Source organism: Balaenoptera borealis, assembly GCF_965194805.1.
Source record: "Balaenoptera borealis genome assembly, chromosome: 3".
In the NCBI taxonomy this organism is placed as follows: Eukaryota; Metazoa; Chordata; class Mammalia; order Artiodactyla; family Balaenopteridae; genus Balaenoptera; species Balaenoptera borealis.
Window position 1 is genome coordinate 152,115,312 of NC_138866.1, and position 26,650 is coordinate 152,141,961.

The 26,650-nt window shown below is 39.7% G+C and overlaps 2 protein-coding genes across 9 annotated transcripts in view; both read left to right on the forward strand.

Annotated features, from left to right (window-relative positions):
• BCL2A1 (BCL2 related protein A1) overlaps positions 1–26,650 on the forward strand; it is a 410,729-nt gene that overhangs the window by 151,694 nt on the left and 232,385 nt on the right. The window lies entirely within an intron of this gene.
• LOC309627017 (5-formyltetrahydrofolate cyclo-ligase) overlaps positions 1–26,650 on the forward strand; it is a 298,975-nt gene that overhangs the window by 135,140 nt on the left and 137,185 nt on the right. Inside the window, exon 4 of one of the 8 annotated variants that reach the window (XM_082388579.1) lies at positions 5,826–19,430. The exons of the other annotated variants lie outside the window; for them this stretch is intronic. Coding sequence (XP_082244705.1) covers positions 5,826–5,915 — 90 coding nt within the window. The 3' untranslated portion in view covers positions 5,916–19,430. Of the gene's footprint in view, positions 1–5,825; positions 19,431–26,650 lie in introns of those variants that run through there. 8 annotated transcript variants of the gene reach the window in all.

Sequence of the window (26,650 nt, forward strand, 5' to 3'; positions counted from 1 at the left end):
GCAAACTCCATGAGGATGAGTACTTTTGTCTGTTTCACTTGCTAATGTATCCCAGTACCTGACATATAGTAGGCACTCAATCCCAAGTTGTAAAGTTAAATATTTGTTGAAAGAAACAATGAAGTCTTCCCACGGTGTGATTTTAGTAGCGTGACCTTCCCTGGTCTCTCTCCTTTCTTCTGAACCTCATCTAAAGAATCCCCATCAATTTTATGAGTTGTCCAATATTATTCCAGTACCTTCCCTTTTTTTTCCCCTTAGGTTAACCAGAATAAGTTGCAGTCATTTGAAAGTAAGATTTGTGACTGTAATGCGGAAAAATCCTTGAACGTGCAAACAACTCAGGATGATTTTTGCCCCCTAGGGTTATTTTGCAATTTCAAGAGTCATTTTGTTGTAGTGGTTACAACCAGGAGGTGCTATTGAGATCTAGTGGATAGAGCCCAAAGATACTGCTAAACATCTTACAATTCACAAGGCAGCCTCCCTCAACAAAGAATGATCTGGCCCCAAATGTCAATAGTGCCAAGGTTGAGAAACCCCATTTCAACTTCTCCTAGGGAATGCGCCCAGTGAAATCAGGCAGCACCAAGTGATGGGGGTGCAGGCTCCTGAGTCAGGAGATCTGGCCTTGGATCCCAACTCTGTCTTTGATTAGCTGTGTGATGTGAGACACATTCCTTGTTTCCTCTGGCTTTGGTTTCCTTATCTGTAAAATGAGGATAATAATGCCTGCTTTCTTTAAAAAAAAATTTTTTTTAATTTTATTATTTTTTTTGGCCACACCTTGCGGCATGTGGGATCTTAGTTCCCCGACCAGGGATCGAACTTGCGCCCCCTGCAGTGGAAGCACGGAGTCTTAACCACTGGACCACCAGGGAAGGCCGATAATGTCTGCTTTCAAGAGTAGTTTAGAGGTCTGAAAGAGAGAGTATGTGTGAGAGTGGATCACAGACTCTGAAAGGATGTGCTAATTGTCAGCCCCACCCTCCACTCCTGAGGCTCCCTACTCCACATTCTAAATCTGAGTACTTCTGGGAATTTTGAACTCCAAGCTAAATCCATATTTGGATGTTTCCCCGAGTGACGGGAAAGGGCAAGAGGACTTGTCCTGTCCTGCAAACAGAGTCCAGGGAACAGGACAGCAGGTAAGGGAGGGCCCGGCTGGGACCCGGGCCTGGCTGGAGCAGCTGTACACCAGCTGCCTCATGAGCTGCCACTTGGAGGGGCTGAGTGTGCAAGGTCAGCTCTTGGATCTACTTGTGTTCTCTGTGTGTCAGGATGAAAATCGGGACGGTGGTCACCTGGTTGGTGAAAGAACCTGGCCTCAACTCATGGGGTTTCAAGGTCAAGCTTACCATAGGTAGGAAGAGCAGAATCAAAGAACAAGTGGAGCCTTCCTTGCTCAGTGGTGGTTTTCATTCTTACGTAAGTAAAATTTATGAATTTAAGAAGTATTTCTGAGAGCCTGTTATCTATCATGGATGATCTTATGAGCTGGAGACACAGAGGAGAATGCTCACCTGTGTTCTCAAAGAGCTCAGGAGGGGCAGACTCAAGATGGCGGACTAGGAGGACACAGAATTTGCGTCTCCGCACAACTAGGGCACCTACGAGGCACCAGTGGGGGACCATGGACACCTAAGGAGACAGGGGAACCCCCAGCAACTGGGTAGGACATGGGGCATGCAGGGGAGTGAGGGGGAGAGGAGAAGTGGAGGCGGGACGGGACCAGTGACCCTGAGGGGAGGCTGAGGGAGAGGAAGGGATCCCACGCCCAAAGGGGGATATTGGCGGACCATTGGGAAGGCAGAGGATGAAAAGGGAGTGTGACCAGGTTTCCCTTGCCCACTTGGGCCCCCAGGAGCCCAAATGATGTTTTTAGGACATTCCACCTGAAAGCGGAAGAATACACTTTCTTCTCAAGTGCACATGGAACATTCTCCAGAATAGATCACATCTTGGGTTACAAACCAAGCCTTGGTAAATTTAAGAAAATTGAAATTGTATCAAGCATCTTTTCTGACCACAATACTACGAGACTTTATATCAATTACAGGGAAAAAATTGTGCAAAATAAAAACACATGGAGGCTAAATAGTGCACTGCTAAATAACCAAGAGATCACTGAAGAAATCAAAGAAGAAATTAAAGAAAATACCTAGAAACAAATGACAGCGAAAACACGACGATCCAAAATCTATGGGATGCAGCAAAAACAGTTCAAAGAGGGAAGTTCATAGCAATTCAAGCTCACCTCAAGAAACAAGAAAAATCTCAAATAAACAATCTAACCTTACACCTAAAGCAACTAGAAAAATAAGGACAAAGAAAACCCAAAATTCGTAGAAGGAAAGAAATCATAACAATCAGAGCAGATAAATGAAATAGAAATGAAGGAAACAATAGCAAAGATCAATAAAACTAAAAGTTGATTATTTGAGAAGATAAACAAAATTGATAAACCTTTAGCCAGACTCATCAAGAAAAAAAGGAAGAGGACTCAAATCAATAAAATTAGAAATGAAAAAGGAGAGATTACAACTGACACCCCAGAAACTCTAACAATGAAAGATCAGAAAGAGAGATTAAGGAAAAATCCTATTTACCATCACAGCAAAAAGAATAAAATACCTAGGAATAAACCTACCTAAGGAGGCAAAAGACCTGTACTCAGAAAACTATAAAACACTTACGAAAGTAATCAAAGATAACATAAACAGATGGAGAGGTACACCATGCTCCTGGATTGGAAGAATCAATATTGTGAAATGACCATACTACCCAAAGCCATTTACAGGTTCAATGCAATCCCTATCATATTACCAATGGCATTTTTCACAGAACTGGAACAAAAAATTTTACAATTTGTGTGGAAACACAAAAGACCCTGAATAGCCAAAGCAATCTTAAGAAAGAAAAATGGAGCTGGAGGAATCAGGCTCCCTGACTTCATATTATACTACAAAGCTACAGTAATCAAGACAGTATGGTACTGGCACAAAAACAGAAATATAGATCAATGGAACAGGATAGAAAGCCCAGAGATAAACCCAAGCACATAGGGTCACCTTATCTTTGATAAAAGAGGCAAGAGTATACAATGGAGAAAAGACAGCCTCTTCAGTAAGTGGTGCTGGGAAAACTGGACAGTTACATGTAAATGAATGAAGTTAGAACACTTCCTAACACGATACACAAAAATAAACTCAAAATGAATTAAAGACCTAAATGTAAGGCAGACACTATAAAACTCTTAGAGGAAAACATAGGCAGAGCACGCTGACATAAATCACAGCAAGATCCTTTTTGACCCACCTCCTAGAGAAATGGAAATAAAAACAAAAATAAACAAATGGGACCTAATGAAACTTAAAAGCTTTTGCACAGCCAAGGAAACCATAAATAAGACGAAAAGACAACCCTCAGAATGGGAGAAAATATTTGCAAACGAAGCAACTGACAAAAGGTTAATCTCCAAAATATACAAGCAGCTCATGCAGCTCAATATCAAAAAGACAAACAACCCAATCCAAAAATGGGCAGAAGACCTAAACAGACATTTCTCCAAAGAAGATATACAGATTGCCAACAAACACATGAAAGGATGCTCAACATCACTAATCACTAGAGAAATGCAAATCAAAACTTCAATGAGGTATCACCTCACACCAGTCAGAATGACCATCATCAAAAACTCTACAAACAACAAATGCTGGAGAGGGTGTGGAGAAAAGGGAACCCTCTTGCACTGTTGGTGGGAATGTAAATTGGTACAACCACTGTGGAGAACAGTACAGAGGTTCCTTAGAAAACTAAAAATAGAACTACCATATGACCCAGCAGTTCCGCTACTGGGCATATACCCTGAGAAAACTGTAATTCAAAGAGAGTCATGTACCACAGTGTTCACTACAACACTATTTACAATAGCTAGGACATGGAAGCAACCTAAATGTCCATTGATGGATGAATGGACAAAGATGTGACACATATATACAATGGAATATTACTCAGCCATAAAAAGAAACGAAATTGAGTTATTTGTAGTGAGGTGGATGGACCTAGAGTCTGTCATACAGAGTGAAGTAAGTCAGAAGGAGAACAACAAATACCGTCTGCTAACACATATACATGGAATCTAAAAACAAACAAACAAAACAATGGTCACGAAGAACCTAGGGGCAAGACGGGAATAAAGACACAGACCTACTAGAGAATGGACTTGAGGATATGGGGCGGGGGAAGGGGAAGCTGGGACAAAGTGAGAGATTGGCATGGACATATATACACTACCAGTTGTAAGATGGATGGCTAGTGGGAAGCTGCTGCATAGCACAAGGAGATCAACTTGATGCTTTGTGACGACCTAGAGCAATGGGGTAGGGAGGGTGGGAGGCTGAAGAGGGAGGGGATATGGGGATATATGTATACATATAGCTGATTCACTTTGTTGTACAGCAGAAGCTAACACAATACTGTAAAGCACTTATAGTCCAATAAAGATGTGAAAAAACAAAATTAAAAAAAATTTTTAAAAAAAGAACTCAGATTCTAGAAGGGATACAGGACAAAAAAATAATGAAAATAACTTGGGATAAGTGTCAGCAAATTTATGCAAAAAATGCCTGAGGGTAGAGGAACAACAACCTGTGTCCAGGGCGGTCTGGGGAAAGATCCGGAGGAGGTGACACTGAGGCTGAATCTTGTGGGATGGGCAGACAGAGAAATCATGGGGAGATTTTCTAGCCAGAGAGAACAGCAAGCACAAAGGCCCTGAGGTGTGAACTAACACTACCCATGTAGGGGAACCCCCAAGTACCTCAGTGAGGTTAGAACAAAGGATGTGGGGGAAGAGCAGACGTAAGCTCTAAAGCAGTGGTTCTCAGTCTTGGCTGCATGTTAAAATCCCTGGGGCTTATCCTTCTCCAGCCCCTCCTGCCCCTGTTAATATTTGGAAACAGCTTCCTAGGTGACTCCAGTGTGCAACCAAGATGTGTATATGGGGGGATCTCCAGCTCAAAGACAGAGGAAGGTCCATGATGAAAGAGGGTTGCATAGAGTCTTGGGACTAGCTGGGCTTGGAAACTGACTTAGGTTCAGGGTCCAATTTCAGATTTAGAATTAGGTGGAAATCCCAGATCTCTGCTTGTAGCTATGTGCTACTAGGTCTTAATCGCTCTGTGTCTCACAGACTTCATCTCTCCATGTCTTAGTTTCCTCAGTTGAAAAAGTGGGATAATGATACTTACCTCTCACGGAGGTTGTAAGGTTTAAATAAAATAACTCATGTAAAGTGGTTGGCACATAGTAGAATTTCAGCAAACGTTAGCTCTTTGCCCCTCTTCTTTCACATTCCCTTTATTAAGGAGTTTAAGCATCGTCTTTTTAGTGTTGGGGAGCTACTGAAAGATAACCAGACGACATTACTGGATGGGATTTCTCTCTTTGAAATGCAGGAGTTACACCAGAGAGGAGGAAGATTGTGTGAAACAGAGTAACAGGCAAGAATTTCCATGTTGTTGGGACTTCCCTGGTGGTCCAGTGGTTAAGACTCTGTGCTCCCAATGCAGGGGTCCCTGGGTTCAATCCCTGGTCACGGAACTAGATCCCACATGCATGCCGCAACTAGGAGCCCGCCTGCCACAACTAAAGATCCCACGTGCTGCAACTAAGACCTGGCGCAGCCAAATAAATAAAAATATTTTTTTTAAAAAAAGCATTTCCATGTTTTAGAATACCTGCTAGAGTCCTAACGCTGAGGAAAATAGGTACTAAATACTCCACTTCAAGAGGGGTGCCAGAGACATCTCCCTGTGTCTTAGCAGAAGGCCCAGACTCATCCCGTGACTCTCACCAGCCCCACTTCTGAAGCCGGCCTATGTAAGCTGTCATTGTGGTGTATCACCAGCTAAAAACTGTCTGCTTTTTATTATCACCCTACACTGCCAATTTTAAACAATGTCAATAATAAAATTGTCCTCCCCCCACCTAATTATTTTAGTCTAAGTTCTAACAACTGCTGTAGTTACTGAGTTCTAGCAATGTGTGTGTGAACAGTAAGTCCCCTATCTATGAACCTTCAAGTTGCGAACTTTCAAAGATGTGAATGTGCATCTGGTTCCAGCAAGGAACCTGTGCCATCAACGTCAGGCGTGAGTGAAATTGCAGCTCGCCCTCCGTCTCCTATTGCTGACGGTCCTTCAGCTCTACCATCTCCCACCTCCTCTCCCTCCTCCAGTCAGTAACTCTTCTTGCCTGTTCACTCGATGTCAACCCCTGGATGCCAGCTGTTGTACTGTACTGCTGTACTTTTCAAGGTACTGTACTGTAAGAGTCAAAATGTTTTCTTTACTTTTTGTTTTTTATGTATTATTTGTGTGAAAATTATTATAAACCTATTACAGTACAGTACTATATAGCCGACTGTATTAGTTGGGGACCTAGTCTAACTTTGTTGGACTTAAGAACAGATTGGACTTATGAACACGCTCTCAGAACAGAACTTGTTCGTATATAGGGGACTTACTCTATGCCTCACCTTTGCACATATTTATGACTTATTTATTAAATATTGTAATCTACATGGAAGTTTGTTCGAACAACTCCCCGTGGCACATGCCCCTCCCCGCTCCTTGCCCATGAACTCAGATACAGGCATTCCTTTGGAGAGTAAGTTCATAAGGATTCTGAATCATTTGAGCTTTTTCCAGGAACAATTGGTATCTCCATTCCTTGTACTATACATATCTACAACTATACAGTGGATTAGAAACACGTTATAAGTGTAGCACAGTGATTGTAAAGACAAAGAAATAGGACCTGAGTGACTTCAATTCTATCATTCTATGAATGCCCGGAGAAATGACAAAAGATGTTGGTCCTCACTGCCAGGAGAAGCCAAAAGGGGAATTATTTTCACCAAAAAGCAAGCAATCTTTCTAAAGCAGTGGGTCAAATAGTGTCTCTGTTTGTTATTATCAGCCATTTTCTCTGCTCTTTGCAGAAGAAGAAAAACTTCAGAAGTTTTTACCAAATGCAATAGACCTTTATGTTGAATTTTCTGGTGATGACATTTTAGTGAAAATTTTCTATCTGAATGTCTCCAGAGTCAATCCCAAAGAAACAAAGACATGGATGTTATTTTGATTTCTGGAATTTATTGTGAAGTGGGATTTTTAATGAATCTCTGTCTAACTTATACTTAAGATTTTTCCTATTTGTGTATCTCTTGCTTCATGTGAAAGAAACTTTTTTGACATTAGAATTTATAAAGGGTGTTCTTTTGTCAACTACAAGCAAAATAACATGATAAATCTGGCTATACTGTCTATTGAACATGAACATGAAAAGAACATCAATTTTTAGAAGTCATTGACAAATGTGCAGATATTAAGCCTTGAAAATAGAAACCATAATGATATTATTCATTACTGTGACAGGCCAATATGTAGGTACAAGTTTTTCTTTTTAAAACTAGATTAGCTAAAAAGAAGTAATCCCTTACTTTTGAACTTTTTGTGCTTTAATATTTATTTTATTTCATTTTTTTATAGGCATGATTGTATGTATGAAGTTCAATGACCATTTTTCTCTCTGGCATTTTTTTCCTGGCTATGATTATTTGTTTCATTTCATGTTTATTGCTGAAAATAATTTTGTCCTGTAGAGGATGGGAGTGTCAACAAAATGATTCACTTGGTGTGTCAACTATACCACTGAGCAGAAGACTAAACATTGAAGAATTCATCAGCCCCATGCCTCTAAGCCAAGAGTGGAGGTCTGACAGTGAGAAGCTTTCGGGGAAGTACCACAGGGCAGAGGCTGAGGCTGAGTCTGACTCAGAAGAGGGCAGGCTAGGGTTGATCTCCCACATTGGGCAACTGTACAGTGGAGACTACCTTCTGAAGAACTTGTGGTGGTCTCCCCTGAGAACCAGACAAGGGCCTGTTCTGCAGAGGACATAGCTGCCCAGTCAGTACAGCCAAGAGAGCAGCTGGGGAGATGGGTAGGATGATAAGAACCTGAAGTTTTAAATAGGACTGGACTTAAAAAAATTATCTAAAACTGACCAGAAAGCTATAGGTTTTGCCCTCGATGTCATCAAGGTGCTGATAAGAGAAACAGACAAGGCAGAGTTGAAGGTTGCAGTGGTTGGAAAGAAAAAAAATTTAGGTTTGTGTCCCACTGAGTTCAGGTTATCAAAAAAAAAAAAAAGAAAGAAAAAAGAAAAAAAACAGGTAACCAAACAGTTACCTATCTCCAATCTTTCATAATAATAGCAAAATATTTTATAATTTTAAGTTGAAAACAAGATTTGCAGAAATAAATACATTTTGGTGAGATTTTGAAATTTATTACTATAAAGTTGAACACAGTGTCTTATAATTTTAAAATAATCCACATCTGGAACTCTGGCTCCTGTTTGTGATGTGGAAAGCTGAAAAGAGAATAATTTCTACACTTATGACCAAAACAACACTTGAAAACCTACAGATCACGACTTTCTTTGAATCTACCAGAGACTTGAAGTTTTAAGAAAACCAACTGACTTGAAAAATAAGGAAGGAGAGATAGGACATATATACTGGCTTACCTGGGGCAGATGCTTCTGGATATTTGTAAGAATTCAGCTAAGATTTTAAACAAAATATTAAAGGCAGGTACCAGCTAGTGAGAGAAGATAGAACCTCTGGGGGCTACAGACACAAGGGGAATTAATACTCACTTGAAGCTCTTCTCCAAGGACCTCAATGGGTGGCCTCAAAAAAGGTTGGTGGCAGGGTGAGAAACCTACTAAAGTGTTTTTTGTGGTGCAGACATGGTGGAGGGGAACAGCATATCTTCCTCTATGGGACAAAAGCCTCAAGCCCCGAAGAACAGGCAAAAACGCTCACCTGCTGGTTACTGGTGAAAACTGCAGCTGTGGGAAGGGAATAGAACAAGCCCTCTATCCTTAAGGGAGGGGCAGGAAGATATACTGGGTCTAGATCTACAGTTGAAGGCAGGGAAGGATCGCTGATAATGTCCCACTTTTGAGACTTAGGGGTACCAATAGCATGCCTGCCCAAGAGTGAGACTTGATCAGAACAATGAGGACATTGCCTTTCACTTTGTATCCTCACCCTATTAGACTGTCAAGTGTCGAGTAACAAATAACAGTAGTATACTGCTGGGAGAGGGGCAAGAGCATGCAAAGAGACCTTCTCCAAGATTCAGTGCAAAGGGAAGCCTTAAAGTTATGGATGGAGCATACAGTAAGAAAAACCCTCTGGCATACCAGCCCCTACTTTAAACAAAAATCAACACTAAAGGATTTTGAAGACTGTAGTGCACTTAGTGTAACCACCACAAGAAATTCCAAAACCTATTCAACTTCTAACTAAGTTGATTCAAACCTCACATTAAAGACCTAGCAGAAGGAAAGGAATTTCCAAGCATAACAATAATTTATTTCATTCTGTACCGTCCTACATAAGATGATCAGCTTTCAACAAAAATTTATGAGGATATGAAGAAGCAAGAAAAAAAAAAAGCACTCTCAAGAGATAAAGAAGTCAAACAAACCAGACTCAGATGACACAGAACTTGGGAATGTCACAAAGGAAATTATGCCACACATCAGGGCTCTTTTTCCCAGTAGAGAGCTTGTTGTTGCACATTCATCAGCATATCACTGGGCGATATTGAACAGTTGAACAAATGTAATTTGATTCCAACACTGGGAGAAGAAAGAGAATGAGACAGAAGAAATGATGACCAAGAATTTTTCAAGTTTAATAACAGGCAACAAATAACAGATCCAAGAACCTCAGAGCATGCTAAGTAAAACCAAACCAAACCATCTGATATATCATATGCAAACTACTGAAAACTAAAGACAGAGAACATCTTAAAGGCAGTCAGAGAAAAAAGATACATTACATAAAGAGAATACTTGTACAAAGGTAAGAATTACAGCTGACATCAGAAACTGTTCAAGTCAGAAGACAGTGGAGTGCCATCTCTAGTACTGAAAAACAATATTGTCAACCCAGAATGCTATCCCCAGCAAAATATCTCCCCAAAATGAAGGAGAAATAAAAACTTTCTTATAGGAAAAACCTGAGATAATTTACTTCCAGCATACTTGAACTATAAGAAATACAAAAGGACTAATTCAGGAGGAAGGGATATGATACCAGACAGAAACTTGAATCTATGCAAAGAAATACAGAGCATTGGAAATGGAATAAAATGAGAGGAAATATAAAATTCATTTTTCCCTAAAAGATAACTGATTGTGTAAAGCAAAAATATGTACGGTCTGTTTATAACATATATAAAAGCAAAATATATGACAACAATAGCACAAAGGTGGAGAAGGAGAAATTGGAAGTATAATATTTTAATTGGGTTTTTTGTTTTCTTATTGTTGAGTTTTAAGAGTCCTTTGTACATTTTGGATAATAGTGCCTTATCATATGTGTCTTTTGCAAATATTTTCTCCCAGTATGTAGCTTTCCTCTTGTTGTTTTTAGGTTCCACATGTAAGTGAGATCACATATTTGTCTTTCTCTGTCTGACTTATTTCACTTAGCATAATGCCCTCAAGGTTTATCCATGTTGTTACAAATGGCAAGATTTACTTCTTATTTATGGCTGAATAATATTCCATTATTTATTTATGTACCACATTTTATTTATCCATTCATCCATCAGTAGGCAATTAGGTTGTTCCCATGTCTTGGCTATTGTAAATAATGCTGCAGTGACATGCGGGTGCACATATCTTTTTGAGTTAGTGTTTTTGTTTCCTTCAGATAAATACCCAAAAGTGAAATTGCTGGTTCCCATGATGTTTATATTTTTAATTTTTTGAGGAACACCCTTACTGTTTTCCATAGTGGCTACATGAATTTACATTCTTACCAACAGTGTGCATGGGTTCCTTTTTCTCCACATTCTTGTCAACACTTGTTATTTCTTGTCTTTTTGAGAACAGCCATTTTAATAAGTATGAGGTGATAACTCATTGTGGTTTTGATTTGCATTTCCCTGATGATTAGTGTTGTTGAACACTATTTCATGTACCTGTTGGCCATTTGTATGTTTTCTTTGGAAAGACATCTATTCAGATCCTCTGCCCTTCTTATAAAAAAAATTATTTTATTGAAGTATAGTTGATTTACAATGTTGTGTTAATTTCTGCTGTACAGAAAAGTGATTCAGTTATATATGTGAGAGTATATATATATAGTGTGTGTGTGTGTATATATATATATATATATATATATATATATATATATGCACACATTCTTTTGCATATCCTATTCCATTATGGTTTATCACAGGATATTGAATATAGTTCCCTATGCTACATAGTAGAACCTTGCTGTTTATCCATTCTATATATAATAGTTTACATCTGATAATCTCAAATTCCCAATCCATTCCTCTCCCCTCTCCCTCCCCTCCCCCCTTGGCAACCACAAGTCTGTTCTCTATGTCTGTGAGTCCATTTCTGTTTCATACATAAGTTCATTTGTGTCATATTTTAGATTCCACACATGTGATATCATGTGGTATTTGTCTTTTTCTGACTTACTTCACTTAGTATGATAATCTCTAGGTCCATCCATGTTGCTGCAAATGACATTATTTTTTGTGGTTGAGTATATATATATATTGTATATATGTACCACATTTTCTTTATTCATTCATCTGTCGATGGACATTTAGGTTATTTCTATGTGTTGGCTATCATAAATAGCACTGCAATGAACATTGGGGTGCAAGTATCTTTTCCAATTATAGTTTTCTCTGGATATATGCCCAGGAGTGGGATTGCAGGATCATATGCTCTGCCAACTTTTTTTTTTTTATTGGAGTATAGTTGATTTACGATGTTGTGTTAGTTTCTGCTGTACAGCAAAGTGAATCAGTCATATGTATACATATATCTGCCCATTTTTTAATTGGATTGTTTGGGGGTTTTTTGCTGTTGAGTTGTATAAATCCTTTATATATTTTGGATATGAACCTCTTATCAGATATAAAATTTGTGTATTTTTATATTTAAAGTGGGTTTCTTGTAGACAACATATAGCTGGGTCATGTTTTTTGATCTACTCTGATAGTCTTTGTTTTTTAATTGGTGCATTTAGACCATTGTCACTCAGAGTGATTATGATATATTTCTTTTTTCTTAATGCCTTAATCTTTTCATATGTTCAGGGACTTTGTTTTCTCATTTAGACAGAGAGAGGTATATGACTTCCCATGATTGAGTCTTGAACTATTAAAAATTGTATGGATCCCTTTAAAATCTTTCAGCTTCAGAAAAATGGGAAAGGAAATGTTTTTTCCACAGTAGTTGGGTTTGTTAGATTAGATGTCCATTTACCTGTGAGAGATGGGAGGGAATTATAGCCACAGGCAGATCTTTAGTAGGATCTACCCTAGTGTGCTGAATGATTATTTATCCCTATCTTTGTCAGCAGGGCTGCCACAGCCATATCTAACCAGCACCACTGCCACTGTTGGATGTCAGCTGTGGTTATGCCCTTGCTTTACTCATTACTCCCTCACCCACTATACGTGACCTGGGAGAGCCTGTAAGTCCCTCCATTCTGTCCTGTGAGAACTTGCACTTTCCTTAGTGGTCAATAGTGTCTGGGTCTCTTCCATCTAAATTGTCCTGTGACAGTCTTGTCTCTGCTCCCGCTGCTGCAAGTTTTCAGACGAGTTTCTTCAAGCTAGAGAGTTCTACCTGGTGGTGGATATTACAGAGGGAGAGGCTACCAGAGTTAACCATGCCATGGGGAACAGTTGCTTTTCTGTGTTGTTTTGGGGCAGCTTATTTAGTTGCACACTACCCCTCCCCCAGTGCTGACTTTGGAGCCCACTGCAGGTAACACCGTTGCTTTTCTTACTATTCAATTAATTTCATGTAAAGGCTGGAGATGAGAAATATAGACAACCGCTTTGTGCCCAATACAGGGGCATGTCCATAAATAATTTATAGGGATAAGCTTTGTGTCCCTTCTACCTCTACTTGTTTTCTTTTTTTTTTTTTTTAATTTTTATTGGAGTGTAGTTGCTTTACAATGTTGTGTTAGTTTCTGCTGTACAGCAAAATGAATCAGCTATACATATACATATATCCACTCTTTTTTAGATTTTACTTGTACTTGTTTTTAAACACTACCATTGCCAATTAGGTGTGCTCTGTGGTTCTATTAGGGAGGCTTCCAATTTCCTTTCTAGATGAGCTTTTTCTTCAGATGCTATCAGTTAGGAGATGATTAGAAATTTCCAATTTCCCAACCAGTTCCATTCTGCACAACTTACATAAATTTTCTAGCCTGTGATGGCACCCTCCATTGCACTGATACAAAATTTCCTATTTTTCATGTCTTTAGATATTTTATTAGAAAATCACAAGAATGGGAAGATGAATGCTTAGGTTCCAATTTCCATCTAGAACCAGGCCAGCAAGGTTCTTGAATAGGAGAGTAACGTCATTTAAATGGCAGTTTTATAGCTGCTCTTCTGCACCCACCTCCATTACAGACAAATTTTCCATTGCCATCTCAGTAAACGTTGGACCAACCACACTTGCAACTGGTTTATGCCCAAACATCTCTGGGCTGAGGCAAAGCACCATTTCTTTTTCATAATCATCTTGTGGGCTGTGGACAGATCATTGTTTAAACTCTCAGCTTTATTGTCCAGATTCCTTGTTTGTGTCCCCTTTGGCTGTAGTTTCTCCTTTGTTGGACTTTTTATGGTGTCATAGATCATTCATGCTTAATACTTTTGGACCATTACCTGCTTACTTTGGCTGTGTTCTGGATATTCCAATTAAGAACTCTGATTGGCTCTTATTTCAATGGGAATTTAGCCCTGAACATAACAGAGTAATGTGGCAGAAACTGCTGTTTTTCTACTCAGTAGCCATTTACCCTCTTTTTCTTATTAATGAAATCCCAATATTGTTAAGAATGGCATTGCATCTAGATAGAAGATTATGACAAGCAGGTTTCTGAGATGGGATTTGCCCAGGCTGGGCTGAGGCTGGCCTGAGGATGAGAGAATCAACATTCCTCATGTATTCCACTAGGTAGTGAAATCTCTTAAAAATTTCTAAAAGAACAAAAGAGAAGAAAACATTGCTATATCAGAAGACAAGTTATTAACTAGGGCACCTTGGCCATATACATCGAAGTGGGAATCAGTTAGAGATTATCATTACTGGCCACCAAACCATGTGGCACCTGGGGTCTGTACTCAGTCAGGCTACACTGACAATTTAAACTTTCAGAACCTCAGTGGTTTTTGTTTGTTTGCTTATTTTGGGTAAAACCAGGATAATAAGAACTACATTGTTGTAGTCTCCTCACTTAGAGGACAAAATAGTTTTATATAAAAGTATGTTGAATGAGTGGGGATCAATACTGAAATCAAATAAGGGGGAGATATAAGTTCGTAGGAAAGATGGACACATGAATGACTGTGTTATATTCTAATACAACAAGAACAACCATGGAAGTTGTAGTATAGCTTTTTCATGAAGCTAGTAGAGCTTTAAAAAAAAATGTTAAACACTATTGAAGAGATTTATAGGGTGTATTAGTCATGATAATTTTAGCTATGGCAGCAGCAATGACAACAAAATCCAAAATTTCAAGGGTTTGGCATTATAAAAGAGATTTCTCACTCATTTAATAGTTGATTGCAGGTGTTCTTGGTTAATGGGCACTGGGGTTAGGGGTAAGGGATTGAGTGGATAGAGAAGTTCTGCTCCAAGTCTGGAGACTCAATCCAACAAAAGCCTTGCATCTTCAGTATGTTGTGGCTTCTAAGGTCTCCATGAGTGCTGAACTCTGGCCAGTTGATGGGAGAATAGAGAGATTAGGGAAGATACACCCAGTTTTTAATCATCTTGGCCTGGAAGTGATACTCATTCCTTTCCCTCACATTTCATTGGTTAGAACCAGTCACATGGGCCCATCTAGGCTTTAAAGTGTTGGAAATGCTGTCCCTGGCTGGGCAGCCTTTCTCCAGAAACAGCTCAAACCTATAGGAAGGAAGCAGAATCTTTGGTGGACAGAAAGCCAACTCTACCCCAGAGGACTTCCTGAAGGAGGTATACTTAATGCAGAGTTTGAAGGATGAATTGTGGTTAGTCAGAAACTCTAGATATTGACATACAGTCCAGCCAGAGGGAAAATATTTGCCACAGCAATCATTAAGAGAATATTTGTGAAAGATTTAGAACCATCTTTGCCTATTAAAAAGCTTTCAGAAGTTTCATATTTGACAAAGTGTTCAACAGAGCAGTTTATGATCCATCTGTGTGGGACAAAGATCTGTAAACCAATTTCTGGGTTAAGAGTGATGACTTCAGTTTTCTTGCTCAGAAAGCTTTCTGGGTGTGGGATTTGATCATGAGTTCATCTGAGGTTTGGACAGAGTCAGTGGATACCAGGCATGCCCTCTGTTCTGGGGCCAATAAGCTGAGTAAGTTGACCATGACCTTGGGGTCAAGTTGCAGTACAGGATTCGTCTTGAGTACAGAGGCAGCAGATGGGGAGGGTCTGACCAGAGGGTCAACTTAACACTTGGTGTTTCTGAATCTTGGTTTCTTCATCCGTAAGACCATGCAACTTGTAACTGCCCAGTCCTGCCTCTGCTTAACTCACATGGTTGTTGGGAAACAATAAATAGCAAATGAGGGAGGACCCAAACAAATAAATAATGTAGATGAAGGTATTTGTACATGATTAAATGTTATGCAAATTAAATAATTAATTAACTTGTCTTTCTATTCAACAGTTTTTGATGAATAGTTACTCTGAAGATTTAGAGCTAGAAGCTAATGAAGGGCCATGAACGCCAGGTGGCAAACTTTAGGATGTAATCTATCTGCAAGTAGTGGGAAACCACTGAAGGTTTTTGGTCAGCCAAGTGGCCTAATAAAAATATTCTTTTAAGAAGACAAGCCGGTAGCCATGTGAGAATTGTGACCCTATCAATTCTGTTTTCTGAATTGCTCTTGAATTTGTTCCCCCCTCCTGTCCTATAGACACTGCCATAGTTCATTACTTAACATCTCTCATGTGGAGTAGGTATTGCAGTTATCTCCTAAATGGTCTTCTTGCCTCTAACCTTGTTTACTCTGATTCATTCTCCATGTGTACATGGAGAATTTTATCCAATTATTTATTGGTTTATTGATTGATGGGTGGATTCATTTAATATTTATTGAGCTCTGTCATGCACAATGCCTTGGGAACATGGCAGCGATGTTTGCTGAAGGGTAGATCTTGACATATTGCTGCTCTCTATCACCCATACAATAAAGTCAAAACCCCTAACATGGCACACAACACCATTTCTAACCTGGACTCGGTGCCTCTTACCAGCCTCATGGCTTCTCTGCCTTATAATCTCCCTTGTATTCTGTACACAACTATGTTCTATGGAGGCTGTGGAAAGGACTCTAAGATAAGGATTGGGTATGAATTCTGGTTTGGAGATGTAATAGTGTGATGACCTTGGGTAAGTCACTTAGGTTCTCAGTTTACTTATTTGTAAATGGGAATTATATTGATAAAACATACCTTAAATGTCTACTGTAAAAATCAATGATATAGGAATGTAAATTGACTAGCACAGTGTCTTATATCAGTTGGTTTGGTTACAAATAACAGAACACCTGATGGTAGAGGTTTAAACAAGTAAATGTGTAGAGATTGAAAGTAGTTTTTGATGTTGATTTAGTGGCTGAAAAATGACAGGGCTGAATTTCTGGACCCTCCTCTCACGCTGGTCACCTCATCTTCACAGGATGGTTGCTGTAGTTGCAGACTTTACATCTACATCCAAGGAAAGAAAGGGGAAGGGACAGCGCCTGCCATATTACTCTTCTTTTTTTGTCAGGAAAACAAAGCTTTCATAAACTCCATAGGGCAGATTTTCCATTAGACCATTTTTTTTTTCCAGAAGCATATCACATGGCCTTCTTCAGTTGCTAGGGTGGTTGGGAATTTGGAGAGAAAGAGTTTCCAGACTGGTTGAAACAAATCATGATTGGTCATTTGGTCGTGGGCACATTGCCACTCTGAACAAATTTGGAGTTCTGTTAACAAGGAAAAAGAGTGAATGGTATTGACGGACATTACATATTAGTATTTTTCAAACACATTAGTCATTAGTAGCATTACTCATTAGTGTTTTCAAATCTTTCCCCAAGAAATGCCACATGTGTTCATGTCACTAAGTATTTGCACATAGTATGTTGTGTGCATACAACACCCTCCTCCTGCATTGTACTCACACAATTTTGTATTGTGCCTTTCCTCGATATATAAGCCATTTTCCATTTTCCCACGTATTCTTTGTCATTTTTTAAAAAAATATTTATTTATTTATTTGGTTGCGCCAGGTCTTTGTTGCGGCAGGCGGGCTCCTTAGTTGCGGCAGGTGGGCTCTTAGTTGGGGCATGAGAACTCTTAGTTGTGGCATGCATGTGGGATCTAGTGCCCTGACCAGGGATCGAACCCGGGCCCCCTGCATTATTGGGAGCAAGGATTCTTAACTGCTGTGTCATCAGGGAAGTCCCCATTGTCATTTTTAAAGGATGCACAGAGAAGATCCATTACCTGGCTGCCTCATGATTTACTTAACCATTCCTCTATGGTTGGAAATGTATGTTATTTTCAATTTATTATTATAGGGAGAGGGGAATTTAGTTTTGCTAAGTTTATGTTCTGGTCCACATGTGTTACACAGATTATCTCATTCAAACCTTGAAACATTCTTATGTGGTAGGTATTATTTCCATTTAATAGATGTGGAAATCTTGGTGCCGAGAAATTAGTTTCCCCTAAGTCCTACAACTAGTGAGGAGTAGAGTTAGGATTCACAGAGAAGATGATTTAACTGCAAAGGTTGTGCTTTTTGATTGGAATCCACACTGAGAGGGACATTTTTGTGCATGTATCAGTCCTGTTCAGATCCTCTTAGCTTCCCCATCTCTATGGCTTTGGGGCATGTAGTCCAGCCTCAACTGCCTCTGTGGTGACCACATCCAGATAGACTCTGTCCAACTTCAGTGCACATCCTACTGCACTTCATTGCATGCCCCAGGATCCCTTGTGGAATCTGAGGTGTGAGACACTGAGGGACCTTGTTGGCATCCACACCCATGCAGCCTGGAAGTATGAAGGAATTAATGCCTCATTGGGGAGACTTTGACCAATGGGAGATGGAAGCTGGGGGATAATTTCTTCACTTCCTCCTGACAGATGGACTGTGCTGATTCATGGTCATTGTATGGCCTTGTTCAAAGCAGTCTTGTGAGATCAAATAATCAGTCTTACTTAACACCAAGCAATGGGTAGCTCCTCGTCCCCCATGTTGGTTGTTTCTCCTTTTCTGCTTCATTCTCCTTTTTTCCCCCACTCCTGCTTCCTTGATAATAAAGGAGTGGTAAATAAATGTTTAAAATTTCACTCTGGCTGTCTGAGCAACCCAGGCTGAGACAGTGCATAGAGTTATTTCATTATTTAGGATGATTTCCGTTGTCTAAAAGGGTCCCCAAAGTGGGGTTATTGAATTTAAAAGTATGAATATTCCTATGCCTTTGAGAACTTTATAACTAACTTCAAATCTACCCCCACCTCCCACCCCGGCCCTTGGCTCACCCAATAGATGACTATAGCTGGGGAGGAAGAAATTGTCCTCTACCCTTCTATGTTCTTCTGGCTGATCTAAGAATTAAATTAACATGAAACAGATTAACAAGAAAAAATCAAATGAAAGTTTAATAACGTGTATACATGGGAGAGAGCCAGGAAGACTGAGTAGCTTGCTAAAATGGCCAAGTCCCCACTTTAAATACCATCTTCAGCAAAAGACAAAAGAGGATGTTGGGGATAGTGGTTTGTGACTTCAAAGGGGAGGAAAGCAATTGACCAGGAGATTGAAAAGCAAGTGTTTGGTAAACAAATGTTTGCTGCACCAGCAGAGACAGTGGGACACAGGGAGGGATTTTAAGAAACAGACTTTGCTAGGTTCCTCCCTGTCTACCACACCTAGTTCACACTACGGTTACCTGTGGTGACAGCTCCCTTCTGGAACAGGTCCTCTTCTAGGCAGTTAGGGAGAAGGTCAAAGCTTCTTCCTGAGTCTTTTTGGCCTTGATTGTTTTCAGCTCCAAATCATCCCATGCCAAAGAGGCATTTTGGTGTGGCAAATTTTGCTCCCCTACATCTCTATGTCTTTGTCAGACAGGCTTCACTCATTATTAAACTAAGGGTGGAGCTAAGATCCCGCTGGCAATGACTTACAAAGAAGGCTATAAACAGGAACGTTTATGACCACATACAACCAACATTGGTTCAATGTTAATGTGTGGAAAAACGTAATCTTTGCTGAAAGGGAATTTTAACCATTTGAGTTTATGTTTCCTAGGGAAAAATACCCTAGGCACACAGCTTTAAGAGTGTGCTGGCCCTTGGTAATTGCGCTAATTACCTGTGAGCTAATTAGGGACCATTATGTATTCAGAAGTGAGATTTGCATCCTTCAAAATTTGCATTTCCAGCGAGAAGCTCATTCTCTATGCATCATAAGGTGAGTGTTCCCTGCTGATTTCCTTTCCTCATATATAAGCCGGGCTCACTCTGGAACTGCTATAATCAGAAGTCCATTAAGCAGAACCCGAAGAAGCCAGCAAGAGGAAGGAGCCTTCCGGAGCACACAGATGGGTCTGGGATCTATCTCGTTACAGAAACAACTATTTGGAGAGAGAATTTGGACAGCTTTTTCCGGAGGCTGCTTTTGAGTTTGTTCAGTCATAATCACAGGCTTTCCAGAAGAAACCAAATATCAGACAACTCCCTGAGTAAGAAATGGCCATTTCCAGGGCCCTCGTAAGATTCCAAGAGGAGCCTCTGTATTGCCTGGTGAGGCCTGCCACCCCATGTGTAACAATAAACACGATGGCATGGGGAGTTCCCCAGGGTCTGTGAGTTGCTTGCTTCTTCTCTGCTGTGTCCACTGACTTTCACCGTGTGTCTCTGAGTTCCTTTTGGCATTCTCCATGGACTGAAGCCTTCTCATTTCATGCCAGGGTTTTAGTTTGTTTCCACCTTCCTAGGAGAAGAGAGAGAGAGGAGAAGGAAAAATGGTCTCCTTCTACTGGCCAGCTCTGACCACACATAGTGGGTTGCAGGACTGTAAGTTTCTCAAGATGGGCTCTGTCCCCAGGCAGACACCAGTACTTATGATGTGAGCCATGGGCTGCTGCCATGGCCAGGGGAGTCTTGAGGTGTGAATCAGAGCAAGATCAATATTTTAGCTCAGCGGAAGTTAGTAAACTCTGAACAGCGTAAAGAAAGTTAGATTTGGGTGCTAGGAGACTTGGGGTCCTAGTTCTACTCTTTATTGACTACGTGATCTTATCCTTTCCCTGGATTTGTAGTTCCCAAATGGGTAGGTTAGGATTAGAGTTGGAATAGTAGCTATTTGTCATGCATACAATCACTGCTATGTTCTCTGCTCCTGGCAGATGTTGTTGATCAATTACAGATTGATTTTACCTCGAATCCAGGCTTGGCCTCACAATTCTTCTCCACAGGGCACTCCTGGTAGCCGTGCAAATTGAGATTGGACTTGGCTTGAGATGCAACCTCTTTCCTCAGGGTCAAATGATCCCCAAAGTCCTTTCAACAAACTGCCTGGAAACCAATTGTTTCTAAGTAGGTTAACATGAGAATTGAAATCTGGTTTACTCTAATAATTTGCTTAGCAAAACTCCCCTCCCCCACTGCCCTAATAACCCTCTGTATTAGTTTTCTATTGCTGTGTAACAACTTACCACAAACTTAGCAGCTTAAAACAATATTTCCTCTCCTTAAAAAACTCCCATTCATAATCTTAAAGTTTCTTAGCTCAGAAGTCCTGGCAAGTTCAGCTGGGTTCTGGGCTTAGAGTCTCACCAAGCTAACATCACGGTGTCTGTGGCCTGGACTCTGATCTGGAGGTTCTAGAAGAAAGTCTGCTTCCAGGCTCCTTCAGGTTGTTGACAGACCTGAATTCAGTCCCGTGTGTTTATAGAACTGAGGTCCCCGTTTGCTTGCAGGCTATTGGCTGGGAGCTGTTCTCAGCTTCTAGAGGCTGCCTGCATTCCCTGGCACATGACCCCTCTGTCTTCAAAGCCTGCAGTGGTGCATCATATCTTCCTCATGCTTCAGATCTCTTTGACTTCTCTTCTGCTTTCCTTCTCTGCATCCAGCCAGAGAAAGTTGTCTACTTTTAATGGCTCCTGTAATCATATTAGGCCCATCTGGTTAATGGCTCCTTTTAAAGGCCAATGGTATCATATGACATAACATAATCACAGGAGTGGTATCTCATTATATTCACAGGTTATGAAGGATTTGGGAGGTCATTTTAGAAATTCTGCCTACCATATCCCCATTCAGAAATATCACAGATTCTATGTGAACAAAGTTAGAATTAATGGGTTTAACATGATGAGGTTCTACTGAATTAAAGATTTTTCTCTGGTCATTCAACAAACAGTGAAATACCTACTAGTACCAGGCACCTGAAGACAGTGGTCTCTGCCTTCAAGAAGTGCACAGTCTCACCCCAAAACCAAAAGTCCAGGACCAGGCAGCTTCACTGGTGAATTCTATCAAGCATTCAAAGAACATTAATACCTATCTTTATCAAACTCTTCCAAAAATTAGAAGAGGAAGGATTATTTCCAAATTCATTTTATGAGGCCAGCATTACCCTGATACCAAAACCAGAGAAAGACACCACAAGAAAAGGAAATTATAGGCCAATATCCCTGATGAACATAGATGCAAAAATCCTCAACAAAATATTAGCAAACCGAATTTGACAACACATTAAAAGGATCATACACCACGTTCAAGAGGGATTTATTCCAGGGATGCAAAGATGCTTCAACATCTGCAAATCAATCAATGTGATATACCACATTAACAAAATGAAGGATAAAAATTATATGATCATCTCAGTAGACACAGAAAAAGCATTTGACAAAATTCAACATCCATTTATGATAAAACTCTTAACAAAGTGGATATAGAGAGAATGTACCTCAACATAATAAAGGCCAATATATGGCAAGTCCACAGCTAACTTCATTCTCAATGGTGAAAAGTTGGGAGCTGTTCCTCTAAGATCAGGAAAAAGACAACGATGCCCACTCTCACCATTTTTGTTCAACACAGTATTGGGAGTCCTAGGTAGAGCAATTAAGCAAGAAAAAGAAATAAAAGGCATCCAAATTGGAGAGGAAGATATAAAGTTGTCACTATTTGCATATGACATGATATTATATATAGAAAACCCTAAAGACGCCACCAAAAACCTGTTAGAAGTAATCAATGAATTCAGTAAAGTTGCAGGATATAAAATTAATATACAGAAATCTGTTTCTATACACAATAATGAACCATCAGAAAGAAAAATTAGGAAAACAATCCCACTTATAATTGCAACAAAAAGAATAAAATACCTAGAAATAAATTTAACCAAGGAAGTGAGAGACCTGTACACTGAAAAGTATAAGACATTGATGAAAGAAATTGAAGATGACACAAATAAATGGAAAGATATTCTGTGCTCCTGGATTGGAAGAATTAGTATTGTTAAAATGTCCATACTACCCAAAGCAAGCTACAGATTCAAGGCGGTCTCTATCAAAATTCCCATGGTGTTTTTCACAGAAATAGAACAAACAATCCTAAAATTTGTATGGAATCACAAAAGACCCTGAATAGCCAAAGCAATCTTGAGAAAGAACAAAACTGGAGGCGTCACACTCCCTGATTTCCAACTATATTGCAAAGCTATAGTAATCAAAACAGTATGGTATTGGCATAAAAATAGACACATAGATCAATGGAACAGAATAGCCCAGAATTAACTGACACACAGCTAATTAATTTATGACAGAGGAGCCAAAGAATATACAATGGGGAAAGGACAGTCTCTTCAATAAATGGTATTGGGAAAACTGGACAGCCACATGCAAAAAAATGAAACTGGACCACTGTCTTGTACCATATACAAAAATGAACTCAAAATGGATTAAACACTTGAATGTAAGACCTGAAACCATAAACTCCTGAGAGAACACATAAGCAGTAAGCTCCTTGACATCAGTTTTGGCAATGATTTTTTGGGATTTGACTCAAAATACAAAGGCAACAAAAGCAAAAATAAACAGTAGGGCTGCATCAAATTAAAAAGTTTCTGCACAGCAAAGGAAGCCATCAACAAAATGAAAAGGCAACCTGCTGAATGGGAGAAAATATTTGCAAATGATATGACTGATAAAGGGTTAATATCCAAAATATATAAACAGCCCATACAACTCAGTAGCAAAAAACCAAGCAATCTAATTAAAAATGGGCAGAGGATCTGAATAGACATCTTTCCAAAGAAGACAAACAGATGGCCGACAGGTACATGAAAATATGCTCAAAATCATTAATCATCAGGGAAATACAAATCAAAACCACAATGAGATATCACTTCACACCTGTTAGAATGGCTTGTCTCAAAAAGACAGGAACTAACAACTGTTGGCGAAGACGTGAAGAAAAGGGTACCTTGTGCATGGCTTGTGGACATGTAAATTGGTGCGGCCACTATGGAAAACAGTATGGAGGTTCCTCAAAAAATTAAAAATAGAACTACCATATGATCCAGTAATTCCACTTCTGGGTATTTATTCAATGAAAATGAAAACACTAACTCAAAAAGATATATGCACCCCTACGTTCACTGTAACATTATTTACAGTAGCCAATATATAGAGACAACCTAAATGTCCATCAGTGGATCAGTGGATAAAGAAAATGTGTCATGTATTAAAAAATGGAATATCATTCAGCCATAAAAAAGTGAAATCTTGTCATATGTGACAAATAGATGGATAGAGCATTGTGCTAAGTGAAATAAGTCAGAAAAAGACAAATACCATAGAATCTCACTTATATGTGGAATCTAACAACAAACAAACAAACAAAAGACAAGATAAAAACCAACAAAAACCAAGCTCATGGATACGGAGGACAGATTGGTGGCTGCCAATCTGTTGGAGGAATTGAGTGAAGAGGGTCAAAAGGAACAAAATTCCAGTTTTAAAATGAGCAAGTCATGGGGATGTAATGTACAACATGGCAACTATGATTAATAATACTGTATTGCATATTTGAAAGTTGCTAAGAGAATAGATCTTAAAAGTTCTCATCACAAGAAAAAAATTCTGTAGGTATGTATGCTGATGGATGTTATCTAGACTTATTGTAGTGATCATTTTGCAATATGTACAAATATTGAATCATTATGTTGTACATCTGAAATTAGTATAATGTTATATGTCACTGCACAGTCTAGTGGGGGCCAGTAATCACACAATGTTATAGGGTTATTTCAAATAGAGGTAGGTACAAATATATTGATGCCAATGAATTAGAAGTAACCTATTCTGCTTGGAAAAGTGGTCGGGGAGGTGATTATTGGGGAGTTTGCCAAGAATTTGAAATTTTGGTTGAATATCAAAGGATATAGTTCTGCCTCTCAGAATAGTATTTGGCAAGTTCCTTTTCCTTCCAGAATCCCAGTTTCTTCATCAGTATTATGAGAAGTTTAATTAAGATGATCTCTACAGCCTGTTTCACTTCTCTTGTCATCTGAATTCCAGGTAAATGTGTGTGAATGTGCAGGAGATGGGTGGGGATAAAGAGGATAAGAGAACCCCTGGAGGTGGGTCTTGCCTGCCTGTCTCAACTTTCAGTGTCATCTGGGTTCCTTTGGCTCAGCAGGGAGGTCAGAGATGAGGTCTAGCCATCAGTTAGGATGCAGCAGAAGGTGGAATTCAAGCTGTCATAAACAACGAGGGCTATATGACTAGAAATTCAAGGGTGGGGTGATCTTGAGGTTGACTTAATCCAGTGGCACACTTTCTGTTTTCCTGTACTCCTCTTGACTCTGCTTTAATCAGGCTAGCAACAGAGTTCTAGACCTCACATGTGATGCAGCCACATCCAAAGAAAGAAATGCCCAGCAACCTTTTCTAGAGTCTCACTGGCCCCACTTGGGCCAATCATAAGGACATAGGAAAACCTTGTGCTGATTAACGTCCTCCAGGGGTCTTGACCCATTCATTGGTAAGAGGATGAGAATACCAGGACTGACTTAGACCAGTCAGGATGCACCCTCAAACTGCTACACATCGGGGGTTGGGTGGAATCCACTCACTGGCTCTGAGTCCTGGCTCCTCCCTCACCTCAGGACATTGAGGACATTGCTCGGGGACCAGCAGTCAATCCAGCTTTGCTAAGGCACTGGTGATGGAGCAGTTGATATCATGTGGCTCCTTCAGGTATCAGAATAGTGCATGCAGAAGAGCCTTGAGGAGATGCACAGCTTGCCCCAAGGCAGTGATGAATAGTACAACTTGGGGCACTGTGGCAGTAGGTCAGTGCCTAACAAAACTGCTCGGCAGTGAATACGTGGGGTAAAGCTTAGAGGCCATTTGAGCAATCCTTCGTAAATCGGTCATGTTCTTAGAATAAAACATAGATAAACGATACTCAGATAAAGATGTCTTTTCTCTTTAAATCAAACCTTCTTTTTACTCAGGCAAAATTAAAAAAAAAAAAATCTGAGCACAGAGGCTCTGCTTCTCCCTGCTCTGGTTCTGCACCATTGGTTCAGTCTCATTTCAGAGATGCAGGAATTTATAATTGCTTTTCCGATTGTCACCAAGTCACCTTAATGGCTTCTTACAAATTATTTGTTGTACGAACAACATTGTTGGAAACCAAACTAAAAAGAAAGAAAAGGTTAACCCATGCTCTGACGACTACAACAAATCAAGCTATTTATATTTATTCGTGCTCTGTTCAAGCTTTTGCCCATGGCCACACAAAATTTCATCATAGGGCAGTCATATTTATATTGGTATATTGTGAGCATATTCTGTGTTTATTGTGTAATTGTCATAATTATGCTTTTTGCTCTATAATGGATTTCTGGAAATGAAAATCAGTGTCTGTCTTTGACACAACCATGCCCTTGCTCTCTACTGCATCCCACCCAGATCTGGAATTTAATTGAGGTTAATTCCCCCACCCGTTGTTTTATTTTTGTGTCAAGGGAATGTGCGCTCTCAGGGGAAGGAAGGTATGCTGTCCTAATGCGGCATGAATTGCATGTCTCCAGAGGAGCACCAACTTCTGCAGATTTTTTCCTTATAATCTTGCTATTTTAATCACACACATATTTTTCTTGGCTCTATTATTTAGGAGTTATACCCTGTATACTTCCCAAAGGAATTGTGTGGTTTAGAGATAGAGACAGTGTGAAGTCTAATTAGAGATTTGTCTTAAAATAGGACTGAGTCCAGACCCAGGGTAAGGAAGTGAGTGTAAGACAGTGCAGGGGGTAGCACATCCCAGGGATTTCTGCCCTTACTCTTCCTCCCCGTGGAAGAAATCAGTAATCAATTAGGATGCTGTTTCACATCAAGCTTAAGGTACAATCTCAAAAATCTTTCTTAACACTCTCCTTCAGGTGCCATTACCAATCAATGATAGTTGACTTGGGA